This window comes from Heterodontus francisci, chromosome 1 (genome assembly GCF_036365525.1).
Source record: "Heterodontus francisci isolate sHetFra1 chromosome 1, sHetFra1.hap1, whole genome shotgun sequence".
NCBI lineage: Eukaryota > Metazoa > Chordata > Chondrichthyes > Heterodontiformes > Heterodontidae > Heterodontus > Heterodontus francisci.
In genome coordinates this window covers 87,429,295-87,456,113 of record NC_090371.1, presented here as the reverse complement: position 1 = coordinate 87,456,113, position 26,819 = coordinate 87,429,295, and the positions used below count along the sequence as shown (strand labels likewise).

Here is a 26,819-nt window from a genome sequence, read left to right as displayed (position 1 = left end):
CCAGCGCGCTGTTTGTACCCTTGGAAGTTTGTGTGTGTGTATAGACATTTTCAGTCTGTTATATTTTATAAACTAAGCAAAAAATTGAGCAGGCTTCTCTCTGAGTATATACTGCTATTATGTCATTTGAAGGAGAAACAAAGGGAATAAAATCTCATTCTTGCCATTCTGTTCATTTGACCACAAATACACTATAATAATTGATGAAGATGTAAATTAGTGGTATTAGTAAGATATTGAGAACTGAAAGCATTTCTTTTAACTACATCAAAAAAAAATGTAGGTTTAACTTGCTTCTCAATTAATTAGCATCTAGATAGTCAGAGAGCAGTATAATCAGTTATTCCACATTGTTTTAATGACCATGGTATTCTGCAGTGATCAATTCTGCTCAGTTTTGACCTGCATCACATATCTAAAGCTTCTCTGACATCACAGATGAAAAATGTGAAACTTAGACTGAAAATGTCTGTTTTTCCTTAAATGTCCTGTCACACTGGATTATCTTCCACTCCAGCTGGTCTTTTACCTCCCTGTCATTATGGATCATTGCCAGTACGTGAGCTTTTAACTATCCTGCCATTATCTTTGAATATAAAACCCATAAAATGAAAACTGAAACTGTATTTCAGAAAAACTCACTTTAATCTGCATTTGTTTAGAAGAAAAATCTGAAAGTTTTCCAACTATTATGTTATAATTTGAATGCAATGAATTGACCTTTAAAATTTAGTCATCAGTGCTATTGGTGAAGACCTTATTTAAAACAGTGCTTTTATGACAAATGGTTTTATAATTCCCCCCAAAATTATCATCTTTATTTTCACCTGAACAATTATCTCTGGCTCTTGTAATTAATAGCTATTTAAATGATTATATGTCTGCTTAAAGATGATCAATAATTTCCACTAATAAGTATGTTTTCAACTAGTAATAAATTAATACTGAACTTTCATATTTTTAATTCTCTGCTACCCACAGTTAAGTTTTTACGGAGAATCTGTACATAATTTTGATATTAACGCTGTTCTCTGAATTAAAGACTGAGAGGTACACATGTTGCTAGGCAAGTATACAGAGGAGTATATTCCCTCAGTTTTATCTTTGGTAGATGATTCGAACCTGGACTTTAATTAAACCTGAGTTGTCTAGTTCCCACATCTACACATCATGCACACATCATCGTTATCTATAAGTCATTCATTTAGCAATACAATCAGAATGCGTGTATGATAGTCACAGATATGGAGCAAGAAACAATTCAAATTTGTAATTTATACATTTGGAAACAGGATCAATCAAAACATAACCCGTAAACTGTTGTGCTACCTCTTGGATCTGTATTCGAACTTTGTTGATGGCTCGAATCCAGCGTGCTCTAGCAGGAGAAAATGGAGGCGTACCATCTTCATCATTATAACTGAAAAAAAGTGAATTTTCAGTGATTAATTCTATATGAAAGAACTAATAAACAACTTGGTCTTGTTCAAAGATATACAAGATCATAAAGCATAAAATGAGAAAAGGTGACCAAGCCCACTTCTCTCTATGTTGAACCATAAAGCTCCTCAAAGCCGATTAGTTACTTTTGATGTGTAGTCCCTGTTGCTTAGTCGTGAATGCAGCAATCTATATACACATAGCAAAATCCCACAAAAAAGCAATGAGATAAATGGCCAGTTAATCTGTTTTGTTTGATTTGGTTTTTGCATTCAATGTGTGGGCCAGGACACAAGGAGAACTTCTGTTCTTCTTCTGTGATCTTTTACCACACCTGCCCCCTTTACTCTCAGCTTTAACAAGTGTGCACAGCTCATGGATCTCTGTCAGCAAGACAGAGATCATCCATTCAACTGACTCTGATGCTTCTCCCCCTCTTCTTGCCTGTCAAGACAAGATTCCTCTCTGGTGTCCGCTGACCATAAATCTGAACCCTCCAATTCTCTAGTTTTTCTCCTATCATGAGCGAGCCTCTTAAAGCTCATCTCATCCTTGAGACCCAACTCCTGCTCCCTTGAGTCCATTCGCTGAAATACTGACTTGCCCAATTTCCTTTTTTGGGCCCCATACTATTCGACATTGTAAATGGTTCCCTCCTCTCAGGCACTGTCCCCTCCCTTTTAAATGAAATATTGCTGAGTATTTTAAATGATACAGGTTTTCCAAGGTCAATGCTGGGAAAAAAAATCGTTTAAGTAATCCCCCTCTAACAGCACTGCTTCCCTCGACCGAACCCCTCTCAATGAAAAGCTCTCTATAAATGGAAGTTATTTCTATTCTTTTTTTCTGCCCTGTGCCTGGAATCTAAGCCAGTTTTGAGGTGGGAACAAGGGATTAAAGTGTAATTGTGGAAGGGCAGGGGAAATTTTTCCAAAAAAGGTTATCCCAAGGGTGGACAGGTTAAGTAATAAAGTATTTTAATTATGCAAGGTATTTTTAAATATATAGTGTTGTTGAAATTATATACCACTCGTTAGTTATCTTAAATTAAAGGTCTGCTACCCAACCCGAACCCGACTGGACCCGACGACATGTGTCGGGTTCGGGTCGGGTCCAATCGCTCTTCCGGGTCCGGCTTTCAGGCTCTGGTTGGGTCGGGCCTGGTCCGGGTCGGACACACACGGCAAGAAGTGTTAGAAGTAAAAAACCTACCTGAGCTGGGAGTCTGGGACGTCAAGGAAGGAAACTCTGAGTTTGCGCAGTGAGCAAGTGAGCGTCTCTATGACGTCATCACACTCATGCTGCAGCTTCCTGCAGATTGGGAGTCACAAGGTAGGTAAAGGGAACATTCCGGTGGTTGGGTCCAGCTCGGGTTGGGCGCAGGACAAAATGGAGGGACTTGGGCCGGGTCGGGCTCGGATCCGATGTGGTTCTGTCGGATTGGGGTCGGGTTTTTTTGTGACCTGAGAAGGTCTTTATCTTAAATAACCTACGTTGCCCAGGCCACTGCTGGGGTACTGAAACGAATAATGAATAAATTCGTCAGGGATAATGCAGGAATGAAGAACTATAGTTTGAAAGGCATGAGACACAGGGACTATTTCCACTGGAGCAGAGAAGTTGAAGTGGTAATTTAAGAAAGGCTTTTAAAATTTGAAAGACTTTGATAAGGTGAACAGGAAAAGGCTAAATAAATCCTGTGGTTGGAGAGTCAGTATCAAGAGGTCTTCAATTTAAAACAGTCACTGAGATTGAGAAGAGAGGATAAGAGAAATATCTTTATGCAGACAGCTTCAGCATGGAATGTTTTGCCGTAGGAGCAGTTGAGGCAGAGACATCCTTGTTTAAGAAGCGAGAATAAATAGCTGAAAAAGTATTAGCAAGATACCATGCGATGGAGTGTACGCCCTGACAGCAGTGATAGAACATAAAACAAAGGCTCAAAGTGCTGACATGCCTGGGCTAGTCCTAAACATATTGCCCTGGATTTTGCCAGATCAGAAACAAGCTGACTAATGAGTCTCTACCGTCATTACTCTCTTTGAAATGAAATGACAAGCTTCCTTAAGTCTCCACATCAATCCTTCTTACTAAGGACAGCACACTACTCGGTGGGGTGGGAGGGGGGTGATGATTATTCACTGCAGGAGTCAGCTGGCTTCCTTCACCCAGGTGACCGACCTAGGTTCCAATTTCTGATTCCGCACACTCTGCTACAGGTGGGGCAGGTGGTGTTTGATGAGTGAATGGGATGCTCGAAATTCCGACACTACTTCCTCTGTTTGCACTTGGTCACTGCCCGGGCATGTCGACGTTGTTTGAAATGGCTGGCATCTTCGCGGATGCTTCTTCTCCATTTTGGGCGGCCTTGGGCAAGAGAGTGCCATGAATCAATACAGTTCTGGTCACTGCAGAAAGGATATGACTGCACTAGAGAGGGTAGAGGAGATTTATTAGGGCGTTGCCAGGAATGGAGAATTTTAGCTGTGAAGAAAGAATAGATAGGCTGGGGCTGATAAAATTATGAGGGGACTGATTTCCCTTAGCAGAGAGGTCAATAACCTGGGGGCATAGATTTAAAGTAGTTTGTGGAAGGGGTAGAGGGGAGTTGAGAAGTAGCTTTTCTCCCCTAGTGCATGGTTGTAGTCTAGAACTCACTTCCTGAAAGTGTGGCAGAGGCAGAAATCCTCATCGCATTTAAAAAATACTTGGATATGCACCTGAGGTGTTAAAACCTACAGGGCTAAGAGCTGGAATAGCTTTTTTCGACCAGCACAGGGAGGGCTTTGCCCTGGGAGTCCTCAACATCGACTCTGGCCCCATGAAGTCTCATGGCATCAGGTTAAACATGGGCAGAATGATCTCTTTCTGTGCTGTAAATTTCCTATGTTTCTACATTTTCAGTTAAACTCAGAAATCCAGGGATTGCACTCAGTGATTCTTGATTTCTCCATGGGTTGTGCTGTGGAAGTCCCGCCAATCAGCAATCACGTAGAAATCCCTGAACCCACCAAAACTTGTCCTTTTACCCTATTAGTCCCACAGACAGGGCAAAACCAGCTCTGTCAACCCTGCAAAGTACTCCTTACTAACATTTGGGGCCTTGTGCCAAAGTTGGGAGAGCTGTCCCACAGACTAGTCAAGCAACAGCCTGACAGTCATACTCAGGGAATCATACCTTACAATGTCCCAGACACTGCCAACACCATCTCCGGGTATGTCCTGTCCCACAGCCAGGACACACCCAGCACAGATGGCGGCACTGTGGTATACAATTGGGAAGGAGTTGCTCTGGGAGTCCTCAACATCGACTCTGGGCCCCATGAAGTCTCATGGTATCAGGTCAAACATGGGCAAGGAGACGAAGTCTCGCCTTCACACTGAGAATACCCTCCATCGTGTTGTGTGGCACTACCACCGTGCTAAATGGGATAGATTTTGAACAGATCTAGCAATGCAAACTGGGCATCTGGGAGGTGCTGTGGGTCATCAGCAGCAGCAGAATTGTACTCAACCACAATCTGTAACCTCATCTCGCAGCATATCCCCCACTCTACCATTACCATCAAGCCAGGAGAACAACCCTGGTTCAATGAATAGTGCAGGAGGGCATGCCAGGAGCAGCACCAATCATACTTCAAAATGAGGTGTCAACCTGGTGAAGCTCCAACACAGGACGATCTGTGTGCTAAACTGCATAAGCAGCATGTGATAGACAGAGCTAAGCAATCCCATAACCAACGGATCAGATCTAAGCTCTGCAGTCCTGCCACATTCAGCCGTGAATGGTGGTGGTGGACAATTAAACAACAAACTGGAGGAGGTGGCTCCACAAATATCCCCATCCTCAATGATGGGGGAGCCCAGCACATCAGTGCAAAAGATATAGCTGAAGCATTTGTAACAATCTTCAGCCAGAAGTGCCGAGTTGATGATCCATCTCGACCTCCTCTTGAAGTCCCCAGCATCACAGATGCCAGACTTCAGCCAATTTGATACGCTCCACATGATATCAAGAAACGACTGAAAGCACTGGATACTGCAAAGGCTATGGGCCCTGACAACATTCCGGCCATAGTACTGAAGACCTGTGCTCCAGAACTTGCCGTGCCCCTAGCCAATGTTCCAGTACAGCTACAGCACTGGCATCTACCTGGCCAATTATCGCCCCATCAATCTACTCTCAATCAGTAAAGTGATGGAAGATGTCATTGACAATGCTATCAAGCGGCTCTTGCAAAGCAATAACCTGCTCAGCGATGCTCAGTTTGGGTTCCGCCAGGGCCACTCAGCTCCTGACCTCATTACAGCCATGGCTCAAACATGAACAAAAGAGCTGAACTCAAGAGGTACGGTGAGAGTGACTGCCCTTGACATCAAGGCAGCATTTGACTGAGTATGGCATCAAGGAACACTAGCAAAACTGGAGTCAATGGGAATCAGGAAGAAAACCCTCCACTGGTTGGAGTCATACCTAGTGCAAAGGAAGATGATTATGGTTGTTGGAGGTCAATCATCTCAGTCACAGGACATCACTGCAGGCGTTCATGAGGGTACTATCCTGGGCCTAACCATATTCAGCTGCTTCATCAATGAACTTCCTTCAATCATAAGGTCAGAAGTGGGGATGTTCACTGATGATTGCACAATGTTCAGCACGGTTCACGACTCCTCAGATACTGAAGCAGTCCATGTAGAAATGCAGCAAGACCTGGACAATAACCAGGCTTGGGCTGATAAGTGGCAAGTAACTTTCATGTCACAAAAGTGCCAGACAATGATTATCTCAAACAAGAGAGAATCTAATCATCTCCCCCCTTGACATTCAATAGCATTACGATCGCTGAATCCCCCACTATCAACATCCTGCGGATTACCATTGACCAGAAACTGAACTGGAGTAGCCACATAAGTACCATGGCTACATTAGCAGGTCAGAGGCTGGGAATCCTGCGGTGAGTAACTCACCTCCTGACTGCCAAAAGCCTGTTCACCATCTACAAGGCACAAATCAGGAGCGTGTTAGAATACTCTCAACTTGTCTGGATGGATGCAGCTCCAACAACACTCAAAAAGCTCAACACCATCCAGGACAAAGTGGCCCGCTTGATTGGCAATCCAACACCTTAAACATTCACTCCCTCCACCACCGACACACAGTGGCAGCAGTGTGTACCATCTACAAGATGCACTGCAGCAATTCACCAAGGCTCCTTCGACAGCAGCTTCCAAACACACGACCTCTACCACCTAGAAGGACCAAGGACAGTAGATGCATGGGAGCACCACCACCTGCAAGTTCCCTTCCAAGCCACACACTATCCTGACTTGGCACTATATTGCCGTTCCTTCACTGTTGCTGGGTCAAAATCCTGGAACTCCCTTCCTAACAGCACTGTGGGTATATATACACCGCAAGGACTGCAGCGGTTCAAGAAGGCAGCTCACCACCACCTTTTCAAGGGCAATTAGGGCTGGGGAATAAGTGCTGTTCTAGCCAGCGATGCCCACATTCCATGAAGGAATAAAAAAAAAATTGGCAGTTGCATTTCCTACAGTACAACAGTGACTGCACTTCAAGAGTACTTCTTTGGCTGGAAAATGCTTTGGGATGTCCTGAAGTCATGAAAGGCGCTATAAAAATGCAAGTTTTTCTTTCATCTCAACCGGCAATGTGAAACATTATGAATTACACATCAAAAGGCAGCAAAAAATTCACTTCGTTTTTTAAAAATTTACTTTACATTGAAGAGCTATTTATTCACAAGAAAAAGATGAAGGAAAGATAATAAACTGTTGATAAGCTTTGGGAGATTCACACCACCTGTAAGAATCATAGAATGATACAGCACAGGAGGCTGCCAGTTGGTCCATTTGCTTGTGATGGTTTTTGAAAGAGCTTTTCTATCCCATTCTCCTGCTCTTTACTTATAGCCTTGCAAATTTTTCCCCTTCTAGTATTTACCCAATTCCCTTTTGAAAGTTATTATTGAATCCATTTCCACCACCCTTTCACGCAATCATTCCGGATCATAACAATTGTTGTCTAAAAGAAAAAGTCTCCTCATGTCGCCTCTGGTTCTTTTGTCAATCACAAATCTGTGTCCCCTGGTTACTGATTTTTGTGCCATTGGAAATAATTTCTACTTATTTACTCTATGAAAACAATTCATGATTTTAAAGCCTCTATCAAATCTGCCTGAACCTTCTCTGCTCTAAGGAGTGTAACCCCAGCTGCTCCAATCTCTCATAACTGAAATCTTTCATCCCCGATAACATTCTATTAAATGTCCTCTCTAAGGCCTTGACATCCTTCCTAAAGTTTGTTTCCCAGAAATCGCCATAATACCCCACCTGGAGCCTAACAAATATCATATAAAGGTTCAACATAACGTTCTTATTTTTCTACTGTATGTCTTTATTTATTAAGCTAAAGATTTCATATGCCTCTTTAACCTACAAAGACTTCTGTAAATACACCCCAAGGTCTCTCTTGCCTGCAGACTCTTTAAAATTGTACCATTTAGTTTATATTGCCTCTCCTCATTCTTCCTATCAAATGAGTCACTTTGCACTTCTCTGTGTTCAAACTGATCTGCCACATGTCTCTGCATTTCATCAGTCTATGTCCTCCTGAAGTCTTGTACTATCCTCCGCACTGTTTACTACATTTCTGAGCTTCATGTGAACTGCAAAATTTGAAATTATACCCGGTACACCAAAGTTTAAATCATTAATATATATCAAGAAGAGCAGTGGCCCCAACACCGACCTCTATGGGACACCACAGCACACTTCCCTCCAGTCTGAAAGACAACCATTCACTCACTGCTCTCTGCTTTCTGTCCCTGAGCCAATATTGTATCCAGGCAGCCACTACCCCTTTAATCCCATGAGCTTCAATTGGCCAGAGCATGCAACTATTTAGTTTAGTTTAGAGATTCAGCACTGAAACAGGCCCTTCGGCCCACCGAGTCTGTGCCGACCATCAACCACCCATTTATATTAATCCTACACTAATCCCATATTCCTACCACATCCCCACCTGTCCCTACCACCTACCTATACTAGGGGCAATTTATAATGGCCAATTTACCTACCAACCTGCAAGTCTTTTGGCTTGTGGGAGGAAACCGGAGCACCCGGAGAAAACCCACGCAGACACAGGGAGAACTTGCAAACTCCACACAGGCAGTACCCAGAATTGAACCCGGGTCGCTGGAGCTGTGAGGCTGCGGTGCTAACCACTGCGCCACCCTATATTGTGACCAGAAAGTTTTACAATATATATGTTGACATTATTCAAAATGTCACGACAATAATTAAGTTTTCTGGGTAGGAGTTATGAGCAGATGCAAGGCATTTATACATATAAAAAAGATGTGTGCTATATTGTAAAGAAGCTCCTTTTTAATCCCTTATTAATAAAGCTATTCCATAGCTCTCAAATTACAAATCTGTTTCTGTGAACTTAGCTGTCAGTATCTGGTAAGAACTGGGCCATTGAGCCTTCTGCAGTTTATTGCACAGTAGACTTGTATCCCAAGGAAATATCAATCAACGAATTATTACGGGACTGTGTTTGTGCAATGAGCTACAATGGCATTCTGTGCTCCACTCAGCCTTAAGCTAGTGACAGCAGCAGGCTTTGAACCTGCACTGAAGAAATTAGAACAAGTAGAATCATCATTATCCATCCTTATTTTAGTACGGTACGTGGAATGTCACATCATCATCGTGGATGGGAGATTTCCTCTGTGACTAAGACAACGCAACTGAAATCAGCAATAAATGAAGTAATAATTCTTAAATTGTGAAATTGATTGCCACTTCAATGCCCCAGCAGGTTACAGTTATCTGTTCCTATTGCACTCAACATGGAGAGCTTCATAAAAATAATAAATCATTTTTTCAAAGCACCTTTGACACATAAAAAGCAATAATGGACAGAACTGCAGGGGGTTGCATGCCATGTTCACTAGTATAAAAATAATGTGCTTTGTAAATCTCCCATTTGACATTTTCAGTCCAGTCTTGTATTCTAGAATATCTAATCACTTTGTTTATATACTTCCTATAAAAACACAAGACTCAGGTTATCATTTAAGGAAATTATCAGCAATTTTATAATGTAATGTCTTACTTGCCCAATTATGGTTTGCAATACTAGTATAAGTGATACATCCTCTTCAGTAAAGTTCCATATAAAAGGTTACTTAAACAGCTTAAGGCTGTGGGAATCCAAGGTAAAACTTGGTGATGGATAAGGAATTGACAGAAAGGACGCAGCAGGATATATTTAGTTGAGTAATGTTGGACAGGGCAGATGGAATGAGTACTCAAGAAACTGATGTTGGGTGGACCTGATATTTCTGATCCACATCAAGGATTCAGATTTGGAAATGCAAATAAGCTGGTCAAATTTACAGATGATGCCAAACTAGGGGTAGGTGCAGTAGGGTCTGACAAGGCAGTAGTAGGGCCTAGATGATGGGCCGGATCTTGTGGTCAGCGGTGAACGAACAGTGCCAGCCATTCATTACACTTACCCACAGACTTTCTATGTGCTTTTGCATTAGAAACTGCAGTGATTAGAAATTCAAAACAGCACGGTGCCCTCTACTGGGGATCTGGGACCTGTGTGAGCAGGGCAAGCAACTGTGCATTTCCGAACCAGTCAGATTGAAGAATCCATCTGTGCTGGAGCACAGATTGCTGGATTGCTGTGAGACCCAGCCAGCCCCTTTGAGCACTGCTATCTGCAGCCATAATGGCAGCAGTCTGAATCTGCGTGGTAGCATGTGCTTGCATGGCAACAAGCTGAGATTTCATGACCTCATTCTGAACTTCCACTGCAGCACTCAGACGTTGGGTGGCTTCTGCTTGTGGTGCAATGAAAGCTGAAATATTGGCTATCAGATGTTGCATCATGGTCAGGTGCAAAAGTCTGCCACCACTTCCACACTTGAAAGAATGAGCTTCAAGCTCTGCGCAAAGCCCTGTGCCAAGCTGGTGCTGGGCTCCTTTATGCTTCTTGATAGTGACAGCAGACTTTCTGGCAGACTTTCTGTGTGCATGTCAGTCAGCCTTCTTTTATAATCTTTCCCATCGAAATCCGCATCCGAGTCCCCTGCAGCAGAATTCATGTGCGACCTCACCCTCTGGCGAGCTAGCACCTGTGCCACCATTTCCTCCCTGCCTGGTTGCAGGTCATCCGTGCCCGGTGACTCAACAGGTGCAGTTCCTGCCTCTACGCTACCCTCTATAGATCACGGAGTGCTAGTATCTGAGCTGGTGGTTGCAAGTGTAAGATTGAGTGATGGTGTTTCTTCATCAGTATCCTGCACCTCTTGCACGTCACGCTCCTGCATTAATGCTTGACCAGGTGGCAGTTCTTTGGTATCAGAAAGGAGAAAGGCACAAGGGTAGCGTTGCAGTGAGAGAAGGGGAGGAAAGCAAGAGGTGCATTATTACACAACCTACAGCATGTATATCAGAAGAGATTGTGAGATGGGGGAAGTCGGATGGTGGATTAGGTAGGAACATACTGTCATCTTTGGTTCAGCCTCAGTCATGACCACACCAATGATTGCCAGCACCATCTCCTTCAAGGGGGTAGGGCACGCAGCCATGTCTGTCCCCACTCGGTTAGGCGGTTAGGTGTTGCTGCCTATGGTTATGACCCACATTGTCCTGCAAGAGAGAGGAAAGTGGGTCAGTGAGTGTGGTGAATTGTGTTTGAGTGATGTGCCTGTCATCTTGAATAGCTGGCAGTGTGTGCAAACTGAGAAATGTGGGTGTGAGGCATGCAGCAGTGTTAAGTATGTGAGGGTGGAATGAGGCTATGAATGGTAGGTGTGAGTCATGCTTGATAGAGGATGTTGGTAGAAAAGTGAAGGGGTGGCAGTGAATCAAGCACTGTCTGAGGCTAGTGGTTCATTTTTAATAATAAGGCATCTGAAGATACAATCACTGACCTTTACCACTCATGTAAGATCATAAAAACTCTTCCTGCACTGCATCCAGATCCTCGAGGCTAGGCTTGTCGCATTGACAGCGATGGCTATCTGTTCCCACTGCTTTTTCAGTGTCTGTCTGGAGGCCTTCCTGGCCCCCTGTGGAAAAGGGTCTTTCTCCACTTGTCCACATCCTGTACCATGGCCTTCAGTGCTGCACCAGAGAAGCTTGGAGAATGCTGTCTGTCCTTTTGTGCCATTTTCACTCGTCTTCCTGCTCAAAGACTCTTCCACAAACAGTTCATTACCTGCTTCAGCTAAAATGCACCTTCCCTTTAAGTAGTTCAGGCTGGCTTTAAGTGGTGCTAGCTTTGCACGGATTTTGGCCCCCTGCTGAGGCATGGAGCCATTCAGCAGCGCATTCAGCGGCACGCTATCATTTAAATTAGCTGGCAGGGGATGGTAGCGCAGCAGTAATGTTATTGGACAAGTAATCCCCCAGAGGCCTGGACTAATACTCCAGAGACATGAGTTCAAATCTGACCACGGCAGCTTGGAGAATTTAAATTCAATGAATTAATCAATATGGAATAAAATGCCAGTCATTAATAATGCTCATGAAACTACTGAATTGTCATAAAAACCCATCTCGTTTACCAATCCCCTTCAAGGGAGGAAATCTGCCATCCTTACCTGGTCTAGCTTACATGTGAGTCTAGATCTACACCAATGTGGTTGACTCGTAACTGCCCTCTGAAATGGCCTAGCAAGCCACTCAGTTGTAGGTGGCTCACCAGCACCTGCTCAGGGCAATTAGGGATGAGCAATAAATGCTGGCCTTGTCAGTTATGCTCACATCCCAAGAACACATTTTTAAAAGTGCTTTTTCAGTCGCGTAGTGAGGAAAACATCTCTGGAATCAGTCAAGAGGGAATTAGATGCTTTGAAAGGCGGCTCATAGATTCCTATGGAAAGCTGAACGAGAAGGACTGAACGATCTCCCTCATTTGTAGTTCGCTATGCGATCTTTGTTTGTGATCCTAGTGTAATTGATATCTCGCCTTCAATAAGGTTCCAAATCAAAGGCTGCTATAAAAGCATATGGAAGTAAGTAGCCTAGATAAATCCTGGACATATATAAGAAAGCGAGTAATAAGTTATTTTCATGGAGATTTTAACCTGTTTATTTTAAACAGATTAATGTATATATTAAAATAGCATAGAAAGGAATATTACCTGAATGTATTAATTGTTAGGTGACTAACAACTAACTAAATTCTAGACTTGTACTTGTTACTGGGTTGAAAGATAAATTTTCGAAATTATTAAATGCAGTGTTTGTCGATCACAGATTACAGATTACAATTTTCAGTGCTGTAGCTAGAGCATCTACCCCAAACTGACTGCTTTTTAAGAGATGACACTGATTTTTCAGAGGTTTCTGTCACAATCTAACTGAAATGAAACAAAGGCATTGATAGAAGTATAATCTAATATAATTGCAGTACTCACGTGTCATGTGGTTTTATAATCACCTCGAGTGGTGGGGAGATACTGTTGAGGAAAATCTCAGGTGCAGTTTCATCAATTTTTCCAGAACCATCACAATGCTCAACTTTCTTGGGTTCATTCAAATGTTCCTGTTGTCCATTATCTTCATTGTACCATTCCTGTGTGTCTGGTCTTAGACTCCCTGAGCTGTGATGAGAGTGATATGACTGTTGATCTTGCCTGTCATCCATTCCAGACCCATGGATGCTTTCATTATCATGGTCAAGTTCACTAAGTTGAGAACTGCCTTGGCTGAGGTTTCCTGATGAGCCATATCTGCTACTTCCTGTAGGACTATAGAACATGAATAGAAAGTTCAGCAACTAACTCAGAGTAATTGCAGCAAAGCTGGTATGTATATTGCATAACAGACACCATGAATGTGGAATTTAATACTTGCTTACTTTGACACCTTGCACAATCTCTACTTAATTCTGAAGTTTTTTTTTTAATTTACACTGACTTTCATGAGAAGTAATTTCCCTCCCCTCATAATTCCATGTATGAAAAGGAAGAGAATTTTGAATTGGTTTCTATATTATAAGTAAAATCCATCATCTGTTCTCCACCAGAAAAATATATTTTTCTACATCAGTTCTGATTGAAGGATTATTGACCAAAAAGTAGTGAATTAACTGTTGGTTTATTTTGTTTAGTTTTAGAATTGATCAGTTTAACAACGCCGACTGTTATGCATACACATGATCTTTAATTTGTCAGTTTTTATGTATCAGAGTTTCTTTAAAAAGTACATTTTACTGAGTAATTATAATGGCATATGCCAAAGAGCAATGACAACACACAGTACCAGAAGCAGCAGGTGCTATTACACTTAGCAGACTAAAGACAAAACTGCCGCATAGTCACCTCCACATAAAGCAAACTAAAACTGAGAACTTCCACAAAACACCTAGAATATATATATATATATATATATATATATATACGTATTAAGATACTATACATAAAATACATTATTTTTCCTACGAACTTTTCCGTTGTGTTAAATTATAATTAAAACAATGATCTGTAACTGAAAATAAATGGTAGTCAGGACTTATATAATGTTATTGTGGTATAAAATAAGTGATAAGCAAATAATACTCAGGGCTCCAACATTCAGAAAGGTCACAAACATGAATGGACCCATCACTATCCCATACTTTGCTAGTCACTATATTTCAAAATTTCAAGAATCAAGATGCAATCGAACCACATATTTAGATAATTTAGTTAAGCATTATGCATTGGCTAACCTGGGGAATATTCAGCTGTGCAGTTGTAAGTTTTAGCACTTGAGCCACATATGTAAGTTCATTTAAAAGTAAACTATGTGCAATTTATTTGTGCCAATTACTCTTATCAAACAGGTGAAACTGCAACTCTTCAGTTCCACCTGATTTAGTTCACATAAGTTAAGCTAAAATTGGTACAGCACAGTGGCGCAGTGGTTAGCACCGCAGCCTCACAGCTCCAATGACCCGGGTTCAATTCTGGGCACTGCCTGTGCAGAGTTTGCAAGTTATCCCTATGTCTGCGTGGGTTTCCTCCCACAGCCAAAGACTTGCAGGTTGATAGGTAAATTGGCCATTATAAATTGCCCCTAGTAGGTGGTAGGGGAATATGGGAAAGGTGGGGATGTGGTAGGAATATGGGATTAGTGTAGGATTAGTATAAATGGGTGGTTGATGGTTGGCACAGACTCGGTGGGCCGAAGGACCTGTTTCAGTGCTGTATCTCTAAATAAATAAATAAACCTGACTGCCAAAAAGTAACTAGTGAAAGACATGTTTGTTATGAAATTATTATAATGGTAATTTTCAAATTGATTTCATTTGTTTTCAGGTATATTAAGAAGGGACCAACTATTAGCCTTGAAGAAAAGACCACTCGTCCTGACAGACTATATAACATGTCTAATTTGTCAGTGTGCTGAAAAGGAGGATTTTCTACACCAGTTATGCAGTTGAATAGCTGCACATCTAAATACCAAATAAAAGTAATTTCTCTTTAGATTGGAAGTTCATATGAACACAAAGGATGAGATTTTGCCAAAAAATTGTGTATGTCTGCAAAATACAGTTATATGAATCACAAGATTATAGAACAAAAGAATCACCTAAAATGTAAAATACAATGATGATTCCCAAGCAGTCATGTCAAGCAGGCATCCAAAAACAACAGCTGTTAGACTGCTGTCACTACTTGACACACCTGTGTTTCACAATGGGGAGATGGTGGTGTAGTGGTAATGTCAGTGAACTAATAATTCAGAGGCCCAAGCTAATTCACTGGGGACATAGGTTCGAATCCCACCACAGCAGCTGGTGGAATTTAAATTCAATTAATAAAAAGAAATCTGAAATTGTTGCAAAAACCCATGTCCTTTAGGGAAGGAATTTTTCTTTCCTTACCTGGTCCGGCCTACATGCCTCCAGACCCACAGCCATATGGTTGACCCTTAACTGGCCTCCTAAATGGCCCAGCAAGCCATTCAGGGGCAATTAGGGATGGGCAACAAATGCTGGCCTTGCCAGTGACAGCCACATCCCATGAAAGAAAAAAAATTATCTGTGGGAGAAGCTATGATTAAAAAGGTAACAACCCACCTTTACTGAATTCCTTTTTGGACAGGTGGAATCCAATGTGACAAAAAGCCAAGGAACTTGATGGCGATTAAATGCTACCCAAAATACAAGGTTACAGAGATCAATTTATTAATATGGTTGCTAATGCTTTCTTTTATTAATGTTTATGAACAGGTTCTTATGAGTTCAAACAAAAAGAATGCACAAAGCAATAGGCTGTGTTTTCAAGGGTGGGTTTCCATAAATGAGCCACTCTTCAACAGCTTGAAGAATAATCTATGCCTCAATATTGTAATCTGTTGTAGACTACATTACCTCAACAAAACCTACAGCCTCATAAGGTGGCCTCTAAGTTATCCAGAAGATTGACGAGTAATATAAAGACAGAAAGAGACATCAAGATTTATTTTCTGTTTTGACCTTCATGTTGGTCATTTGTGTTCAGAAGTTCTGAACAAAGAATGTCACTGTAATGAGAAAATGCCCATAGTCTTTTAAAAAATACACAAAAGTATGGCAAATGATCCTTTGTATGGGAAAGTTTTACTTCATGGATTCCAACTGATATCCTATGAAGTCCACAGCAGTTGAAGATAGCCTTCTGGAAGCTGGAAATCGGCGAGACACCCTTTTTTTGGTCTGGTGAGTAGGATGGGGAAAGAGTTCTGCCACTTACTAATTATTGTGAAATCATAAATGCACTTGTTATATGTACACTCACAATTTCCTTGTCAGTAATAAAAACTGAAATCTTCCCTCAAGATTATCCAAGTTAGACAAATATATAATGCTGAAGGCTCACAGTTGGATTCATATGTTTGAATTATCAGCCTTTGTGGGTGTTACGCAGAGAGTAACCACTGACCACCTCCAGGCGCTTATCCATTGTCTCTCGAGATAAGGAGGCCAAACAAGAAAGAAGAAGTTAAATACATATTACTTTGTATGTATCCTGGGAGTAGGTATAAAAATCCACAAAAACACCAGAAACATGTATAAAAACACCATAACCATGGGAGAGAGAAAAAAAAAAGATTTTGATAAGTGAAATTGAACAGGACGTACATTACTAACCAGTCAACTCTGACTGTACATCAAAATAACGATTATACTGAAGCAATATATAAACATGTTGCTGTCTGGTAGGAACCTGTATCTAAAGTCAGGAAAATGCTTCCAAATCTTACACTTGTGGGGCAATGAATTAGCAAAACAAATGTAAAGTTTTTTTTTCTCTCTGTAACATCACAGTCCAATTCAATCAAAGTTCAAATGGGTGGGAACAGTTCTTTGAGTTTAATTTGCTGAAACCGGTGGTAATTCCATAATTCCATTTTTTCATGGATAATCAGTGGCATCCATTCCTTGCAGATCATGCTGCTTGTGTGTGCAATTGCAAGATACCCATAAACCTACAGTCAGCTGCCCTCCTCTATTGGAAAAGCACGCAAACAAAATCCAAAAAGGGATCCTTCATGGACTCATAAAGCAAAAAAGAGCATGAATACTATGCTGTTCTTCAAAATTTGTTGACGGTCAATGCAGAGATGGAAAGTGGAACACATTTATCTATGAATGGCAAGTATTTTCTGCATCTTGGTTTGAACCTGAACCCAATATCGGACAAGATTATACAATGATAAAAGATTGGTCTGAAAATGTAGCAGGATGATTGTTCCTAAGAAAATATTGTCTTTCATACAATATTATCAGCAACACGGGAGCAAAATGTCCAAGACAAATTGCTTTGCGTTAAACACAAAGCATGTTTCTGTGCCAGCATGGTGATAATACATCAGATAGTCTGAAAAGCAAGTAGAAGAAAAATTACAGAAAGCAACCATTAAAAAGATAAAGCGTGTGAACATCATTGAATTACTTGTAATTCCAGAAGGAAGATATTTATTTAGAATCCTAAGAACAAAGTAAAGCTGCTCAACTGCACAAGAGAGATATTGTGAAGATATCATACAAAATATCTCATGGAACATAATAAATATTATCAAAGGAGCATTTAAGAAACCTGTATCAACACTTCAGATCTCTTGTGTTCTTAAGAAGTTACTATAACTGTTGTGTGAGAAACACATGATGCCATTCACAAGGATCTTAGCTCAGATTGCATATTTGTTCAAAAGCTTGAACTAATGAGATATATCTTTCTAATGAGGGGCTTCTATAGTCTTCTCATTAGTAGTTTGAAAGAGTTGTTGGTGCAGAACAGCAATACATTTATATCTAATCATAATGCAGTCATGTCTCTATCACATTTGTGATTCGATTCCTTAGAAGTTCTTGCATCTAAATTGGCTAGAATACCAATTATTCAAGATGAGAAACAATCTCTGACAATATTTCTGACAAAGCTGATGAATGATTCCTTAGATGTAACTGAACAGGTCATCACAATTGCAACATATATCATTTTTGGACTGTATAGAAGACCAGATCTTGACAGCAACCTGGCTAATCTTCAAGTACACTTTCTTACAACCACAACATTGGAAAAGTGATGTCTTTCATCGACAGGAGATAAATGTGCCAGCACATTCTTCACCACCTCCATCAGATGGCTGCCAGCAAAACTGCTCATGATATAGTGCTATTTTATTCGAAAGTAATGTCCTTCGTAAGAAAAGTGAATGTAAGTCAATATCCATAATGATAAAAAGGTCAAAGCCAAAGGATGTCTAACAACTTAGGTACCACAATTGCTGAAAAGGACCAATGCTTAATATCTACACGAATGCCAAAGCCAACAGTCAATGTATTACAATGTAGCAAGAAAATGTGGTGGACATGGTCAGCAAATTGCTACAAGGGAGTGACAATAGACTGGATAACCCTGGTTAACTATTTCACTTTATAATTTATATGGCTTCCAATCCATTTGCTGTATTTTAGTTTGTGATTTGTAAGGTAAAAGAATGCCCATTTTGTTTGCTCTCATTCTATTGCAATTATTTAATAATGATATCTTTCTTTAAATAGATTGTGCGTTAGAAAAAGATTGGTAGATGTATGTGGTCTATGGTAGGAAGTATGTTCCTACAACAAATATGAAAGGCAAGAACTCAGGCAGATGTGGTTTCTTGATTCTTTCAGTTAAGCCAACAAACCATTACAAATGGTGACCTGCAAATTATGGGGTGTGGTTTTAGGTGTCTGGCCTAAAAGAGCTGGAGCCCTGACTGTAACATAAATTAAACTCCAGAATGTAAAGGGACAAATTAAAAAATAAAATCACAAGACTATTTCAATACATGTACTTTACTACTACATTACTAATGCATTATAAATGGTTAACCTTTTGGTGCCATTTATCATGCTTAAACTTAAACTGGCCTTTTCACATTCAAAAGATCCAAACTGTGTAACGTTTGCTCCTGTGATCCAATCACCACCTCTGGAGATGAGCAGGCCGCAGTGGAAATACTACTTTCATTCTCAGGTATCTTCTCCCATTTAACACACAGTCGTTCAGGTGATTCTTCTGAAGGTATTACATCTGGACTACCTTGCAAAAAATCTGTATTTTCTGCTGTAAGAAATGACTGTTCTTTCCAGGTATTGGTATGACTTTCATTTTCAGCAATGTTACCTATAACTTCTGATGTTTGCTCTGACTGTCCCATTCTGACCTCATCTATTAACAGGCCACTCTGGCTTTTGTAAGCTATACTATGACCTAACAAATCAGATCTTGAAATGTCTTGGATATGTATTTTATCTCTTTCTAAAGGCTGCTTTGTGATTACAGTATTAACTTGATTAGTCATCCCCTTTTTTTGAAACGCGGTATCGTCCAGTTTTCCAAAAACAGAACTTTGTGTATTTTCCTCCCCTCTCACTATTTGATCAGCATCCCCTTCAAAAAATGTCTTGGAAAACTTTTTGAAACTTGATAACAACCCAGTGTCTCTGCATAAGCTAATTTTAGGAGATGGCTGCTGTGAAAACAAAGAACTAAAGGCCCTGCCACCGTCTCCAGAAGATAGAAAATTGAATTTAAGTGCTCTTACATTAGGAACTTCAAAAACTGGTTTGGGTGTCTCACAATCAATCTTTCGTGAAGATGTGCTGGCTGGTGAACCACCAGAAAGTGGCCCATCACATGTACTGACATTGGTCTGTGAAACAGTTGTACCTTTATCTTGAAACTCAATATTGGTGATGGCATCATCTAGTTCTATAATGTTATTTTCCAAAGGTGGAAGGTCTACATTTGCTGCATCAGCACTAAAGGGAGTGTCATTCGTAGAAACTACAATTGTCAACTCTTCCTTTTCTTGGGCATCTGAAGAGAGCATATTTTCATCTGTTTTAAGAATTTCTCGGGGTTTTGGCTCAAATGTGCTGTCAGATGCTATTTCACTTACAGCTTCCGTATCCTCCATATTGTTATCTACCTCCCTGCCTTTAGTGTTTTCATGGACAAACAGGGCATTGTTTTCAGTGCAGCTCTTATATTCCTGTTCTGGTAAAGTATGAGCACTATTATTACTATGAATATTCACATTACATTCAGAGACATCAACGGACATTTTTTCAGAATCCTTCACTGTTTGCAAATATTTTCCTTCTTTAACTTCACCAATTTCTTCTTGTAACGAAGCAGTTTCCAAATTTGCATCCGGTTTTGTTTCTTCAGGAGGTAATTTAAACATATTGAACAGATCAGTTTTGGCAGATAGAGTCTGACTACCTTGTGACAAATTTAAAAATGAGCTTCTCTGCTGAGTGCTTGATACTGAGCTTGAGTTTGTAAATACTGACTGCAGTGATGAAATTGAACTATTTGAACTTTTATTAGATTCACTTGTAGAAAACAGCTTCAATTTTGACATAAAACCAGAAAACATTTCTACTGATGAGTCTATCAAAGACTTTTCATTTGCAGGCAGCTTCACATTTTCACTAGAATCTGCCAGTCCAGGAACTGTACAGGCTGTTAGAGGCTCTTGGTTTTTATTTATCAGGTTTTTTAAGTCATTTGTTTGGGAACTTTGTAATTCCCAATTCATCATTCTCCCTACACCCATCTTGCCTGAATCATTTGTCATCTCAGAACACAAGTCCTCAAAAGCATTTTTATGTGATTCTTCAACCATAGAAACTGAACTGCTTATGAGATCAGTTTGCAGTTCACCTTTATCTGCAACATTAACATGCACAACATTCTCACCCCCAATACAATTATCAATGTTGACACAATCTGGTTTAAGACTATTAACAAAATTAGAGTTGGATATGGTGACACAATCACCTGTCACGACTATATGAGCATCATAATCTTTAAAATGGCATGTTACATCAAGTGCATCTTGGCTTTCATTCTGATCTGAAAAACGCAAGTCCTCAGCAGCATAAGTGTTTCCATCACAAACATCATTATCTACTACAAGTTTATTGTTTTCATTGTTTGTTGCTGAGCATTCCAAGGATGATAAATTACTATGATTATCATTTGCAGTACTGTTTTGCTGCAGAACCGCTGCTATTATGTCCAACTGCTCCATTTCTGTGATACCTCCTGCATGACTTACAGTTGTTTTATCATTCTGCTTTACATATTTTTCAATTTGTTCCTCAAAACTTGGTTTAGAAAGCTCTGGTTTTGCCTTTTTCTCATCAATGAGTCCCACATCAAAGAAACTAAAAATCGAGCTGTTTTTGTTTGCTTTTTTCTCAACCAAGGGAGTTGATGAGAAGAAAGTTGGTAATTTGAAGAATCCTTCTGAATTGCCTGCTTGTTTGGCACCAGATGAGAACAGATCACTATTCGGGACCTGGGTAGGATTTGACGTTTCGTCTGCTGAACTGAAGAAAGAAAATATGCCCTTATTTGTTCCTTGCTGTTTGGAGCTTGAAATGTTCAGAAGTTTCCAATCACCTCCTCCAAAGGATAAATTAAAGAGACCTATTTTGGGTTTTTGCTCTACTTTTTCTTTATCTCGTGGTGAAGCAGCTGCATGACACTTAACTTGATCCTGGTCCATTTTTTGTAGTTTTGTAACGATTTGAGAACTGGGCTTTTCCATATCAAATTGGTTATTCAAAATTGTAACAGCAGATTTATTTATAATATTTGAAAGTTCTTTTGCATCAGAAAGCTCGACTTTCAAAATATGCTGTTCAGATTTAACTTCAGCAAGAGAGGCATATTCCATACATAGTGCAGATGATTCACCGATCAATGATCTATCATTATTTGGGATGGTTTCATTAGCAGGCATCAGAGGAGGTGAAACATTTTTATTTTCTGTCCCACTGACAGCATTTTTCACATTTACAGGTTTCTCAGTAATGCCATGCAATGGTTTTACTTTCATTGTACCAGCTTCATAATCAGTATTCCATTCCATTAACGTTTGCTGCTTTTGCAAGCCTCTTGGCCTTGAACGTAACGCCTCACATTTTGAGAATTCCAAAGGCACATTCTCCTGTTGGTTGTTCTGGATTTTATTTTGCATGCTGTTCTGATCTAAAAATGAGGTTTTATTTTTATTTTTAGTTGAACTCAAAACATCTGGTTGTTGAACTGGACCTGTCTCCATTTTAAAGAAGCCACCAACTGAGCCTAAAAGAGATGAAATGCTAGAAGGCTGTCTTTCTGCAGTACTAGGAATAGTCATCACTCGATCGTTCTCCTTCTTGAGTGCTTTCGTTTTGTCCTCTGTTCCTCCTGGCAAATTCAAGCTTGAAGAGATATGCTCTTCCTTTGATCTGACTGTTCTAAAAAAATCAAAAACATTTCGAGTTCCCTCATCGCTTTTGACTTCAGACTGACTTTCTGAAAGGTTAAAAAGTTTTAAAGGGTTTTTAAAGAATGAGTCCTGTGCAGTCATCGTGGAAGTTTCAGCAGAAACTTGGTGTGACTGAGACTGTATCTCAGTTGATACAACTTTGACAATAGGTATTGCAGTAGCTGAATTCTGGTTTATCTTGGAGTTTCTCTCAAATATTGGCTGCAAGTGAGTCTTGGTTGTGCCTTGCCATAAGGCACTGTGTTCATCATATGGCAACTGATCATATTTGGGCACCAGTTTTGGCAAATCTTGATTTGTTAGATTGTAGTTCTCATTAACAAAAGTTGGCTGTTCTGCGGCTACACTTGTGTGTACTTTCCAGTTAGTGGAAATAGATTTTAAGCTTCTTATCCCAGAAGCAAATATATTATTTGATGTATAATCTTCTTGAGTAACTGAAGGTTGTACATCTCCAATATTTTGCTGTGCTTTACTCACAATATCATTCAATAGAGGAGTTCCAGCCCTGTCCATTTCAAATGCCTTCTTTGCCAGAGTGTCAGATGTTGCATCTGCTAAAGCAGAATCAGAATGATCAGAATTTCCCACACTTTGTTTTGCAACTAAACCACCCAATGCAGAGAAAAAATGTGCTATCTTTCTAAAAGGTTGTTTGTGTTCTTCTTCAGATAGCTCTTTGAGTTTTTGTTCAGAATACGAAGCATCTGATAATTTAGCAGAAGAATGAATTTGACTTAATAGCCCTGCTGAGGTAGACTGTGTCAAGGATTTAGACTGTGATTTTTTAAATGCATGATCAGAAATTTCATTTGCTAATGCTGCATCAATTATAGATTTCTTATGAGTCAAATGACCACTTTGGACTATTCTAAGATCAAAAGCCGTAGTTTGAAGTTCTTCATGCAGATGAACTAGCTGCTGTTCAGACATGAAATCCATCTTAAGCTTTTCCAACCTGCATGTTTTGTGCTTTGAAGAAAAGTCTAACGGCTCTTCTCTGTCCCATTCTATTGACTCCTTAAATACTTGTGAGAAAGTACCCAGATGTTTACTTATTACCTGTTTATTTTTCTCAAGAACCACAGAAAGATCAAGAGGTATGTCATCAATTTCTGATTCAATTTGTTGTTCTTCATTGTACCAGAATAAATCCAAATCGCTTGAAATTGGCACCTTAAAACCACATTCAAAAACCATGTTATTACTGAGTCCTATATCATAATCACCATTCAACTGTTGATAATGTTCCCATTCTTCTTGCTCTTCATCTGTGTCTGGCCTCCACACATACACATATTGGCCACTGCCATCAGTAAGCAAAGAATATATGTACTGATTATCACTATAAATGTAGTAACCATATTCAGCATCATCCGAAAGCCACCATGCTCCCTGTTCAAGTAAGGTTACCCAGTCTTGGTATTCTTGACAATTGCTAATGCAAAATAAGTTTTCATTCTTACTCAATTCTTGCTGTTCTGTAAAAAGCCAAGTAACTGCACTGCCAGAAGAGCTTAAATCCATAGGCACTTCCACAAACGAATTCCTTTCATTAGTTTCATCACATTCTAATGAATTCCAATATCTCTCCAAATTTCTGCTCACACATTCATCACTTCTTTGGGCAAGATCATGATATGAAAATGGCACATTGGCATCACCTGATTTTACATTAAGATCTAAAAAATCAAGTTCCATGCTACTTTCCGTCTTATCTGTAAGGAAACACCTGCACTGTTCAATACTGGTGTCTTTCTCATTTATCGATAACTTTATGACATCATAATATTCACCTGTTCCATTGTTCCATTTTCCAAACTGAGTCTGGAAAGCATTTTGATTTGTTGTAAAATCATCTAGCCAGTAAATACTGGCATCTTCATGTGAGTAATTTTCAGTAGAGTCATTAGTTATTAATTCCCATTCAAGATTAAAACTGCTTAAATCGGTATGACTTTTTAATGAAGGTGACAATTCTATTGATTTTCCATTATTTATTGGTGACAAATCGTATACTATACTGTCTCCATATGAATCGTGCCAGGTAACCTCATATTCTAGTGATCCAGTTGTATCTTGCTTCAATTCTTGCAAATCTTGGGGAACACTTTTATAGTGCTTTGCTAAAGATTGAGCCTGGCAAGTGTTTGGTATTTCAGGGAAATCATGTTCATTCAGGTACTGTTGTACTTTATTCTTACCTTTATCAACAGTACTCTCTGATGTAGGTAAAGGTTGTCTAAAGGGCCAAAATGATCTTGTCTGTTTATCACAGTACTCCTTAGATTTTGATTTTGTGTCTTCATCCCTATTCTCCTTTGGTTTAGAAGAAAACTGTTCAAACAAATTGAAAGATGATTTTTCATCAGTCTTTTTTTCTGCCATATTAACAACATTTGTGAAGAGCGAATATACCTGACCACCTTCATCCTGGTTCTCCGTTTTGCCTTTACCAGACCCAGCTTTATTCATGAATTTTAAAAAACCTAAAGGACCCTCACATTTTGAATTTATGCCCTCTTGTTTCTTTGTTGACAAATTAAAGAAGCTCGATAAAAAACCTAACTGGTTATTGTTGTCTTCCTCTTTTTCAGCTGCATGGTTTGCTTTTACAGTCTCATTTCCATCTTTAACCAATTTGACAGTTTGATCTGATGGATTTAATGACATATTCAAAGAAGTGTCTTCATTAAATTCTCTTTGTCCTTTTCTCACTATTTTGTCAAAATAATCTTTGCTACTAACTTCCTGCTTTAATGTAGATAAATTCTCATTTGAAGTACATTTTAAAAAGCCTGAAAAATATCTGTGCTCACTGTGAGTTAGTTTATCTGTTTCAGGTGTGTTCTCCTTTGATGTCGCATACTCACATTCCAAAGTAGGTTTAGCTCCTGCGAGACTTTGATCAGAAGAAGATATTGCTGCATCTGAAAATGTTACTTGTTTATTTAGATCTATTTGTTCAGATCTTGTTCCCATAATTTTGTCTGTACCCCCTTTATCATTCAATTCTGACTTTGATGTAGATGCATTTTCACCTGAGGAAAATTTAAACAAGCCTGAAAAAAATCCTTGTTGGCTACTGTTCTGTTTTTCTTTCTCAACAGCATCAGTCCCTTGTTTTGAATTTGATGAGAATTTAAAAATATCTAAAAACATACCTTGTTTACTCTCTTTGTCATCACCAGATGTTCTAATTGTATCTGACTCTGGTTTATCGTTTATTTCTTGTTTTGATATTGATGTTCTGTCATTCACAGGAAATTTTACAGAAAACAGTCTGCTCTCACACTTTGCTTCTTTTTGATTTTCAGAAGAGATGTTGTCAGAAGAAAAGAAGGGAAGTTTTAACTTTCCAACAAGCGAGAAAGTCTGATCATCTTTCGTTCTCTCTTTCTCATCTCGAACATCCTCTGCAGATCTGTAAAAAGGAAATCTGGATGTGCTCCCAGAAGCGATCTGTGTTTCATTGTCCAATGAAGAAAAGAGAACCTGACTTAGTGATTTTTTAAGAGGGTTAAAAAATCCCAAGTTAATTCCAGAGCTGTTTGTTGTGTCAGACTTGGAATGTGAAGAAGATTCCTTTTTCTGAGAAACTTTTGCTTCTTTCTCCATATCGTTATTTTGATTATGTGGTCCCAGAATTTCAGGAGTACGCTCATCTTTGTTTTCCTGAATCAAGGGGATTGACGGCTGTATAGTTTCTGTCATGTTATACAACTCAACCACATGACCTGTACATTTATCTGGAGAACTCCGTTTCTGCTGTTCATCAACATTACTTAAATAGCTATTCTGCTGATGTAAATTACCATCAAAATTATTTTGTGAGCTATTCCTGATTTCATCAAAGTGAAGACATTTTTTAAATATTTGTGAAGCATTTTTTTCTTCACCATATGAGTTTATATTTTTATTAGTAACATCATTTCTGTTCTCAGGTTCAAAAGTTTGATGTTTTTTACTCTTCCCATTATCCTTCTGAGAATCATTTGACAAATCCTTTTCCACAAAGAACTTTAAGGGATTCAGTTTTTCCAGCAATGAGTCAATGACAGTGTTCTGCAATAATGATGATTCGTTTGTCGCAGAAATAGTTTCTTCCTGTGCCTTGTGCTGTATAAATGTAAGTACAGGCTTGTCCTCTGCTGTATTAAATGCATTAGAGGAAAATGATTCTTTGCTATCAGAAGTCTGGAATGGAAATTTGGATAGCAAAGTAACAGTTCTTTCTGGTTCAACATTCATGGGAGCATGTGCTGTTGAACTATTGGTTGTAGGCTTCAGGGAAAATAAGTTTGGAAGACCAGTTTCTTCCTTATTCTTTTTGTCTAGACTTCCTGAAGTAACAGAAACTATTTTTTCCACAGATGACTGCTGCTGTTTACCCACTCCTACTTTCTCACCTATTGAGCTGAACAGAGACTGCATGGTATTCTTCACTCCAGTCAGATCTGGAATGGAGTCCAGTTTTTGATTGTTATTCTCAGTACTACTTTTTATAGCAGATTGCA

General features: G+C 39.6%; 1 protein-coding gene across 1 annotated transcript in view; it reads right to left on the bottom strand.

Moving 5' to 3' along the window:
- LOC137370623 (protein unc-13 homolog B-like) overlaps positions 1–26,819 on the bottom strand; it is a 783,931-nt gene that overhangs the window by 275,627 nt on the left and 481,485 nt on the right. The window contains exons 9-10 of the mRNA XM_068032730.1: positions 12,909–13,241; positions 1,330–1,420 (exon numbers count right to left, since the gene is read on the bottom strand). Coding sequence (XP_067888831.1) covers positions 1,330–1,420; positions 12,909–13,241 — 424 coding nt within the window. The remainder of the gene's footprint in view (positions 1–1,329; positions 1,421–12,908; positions 13,242–26,819) is intronic.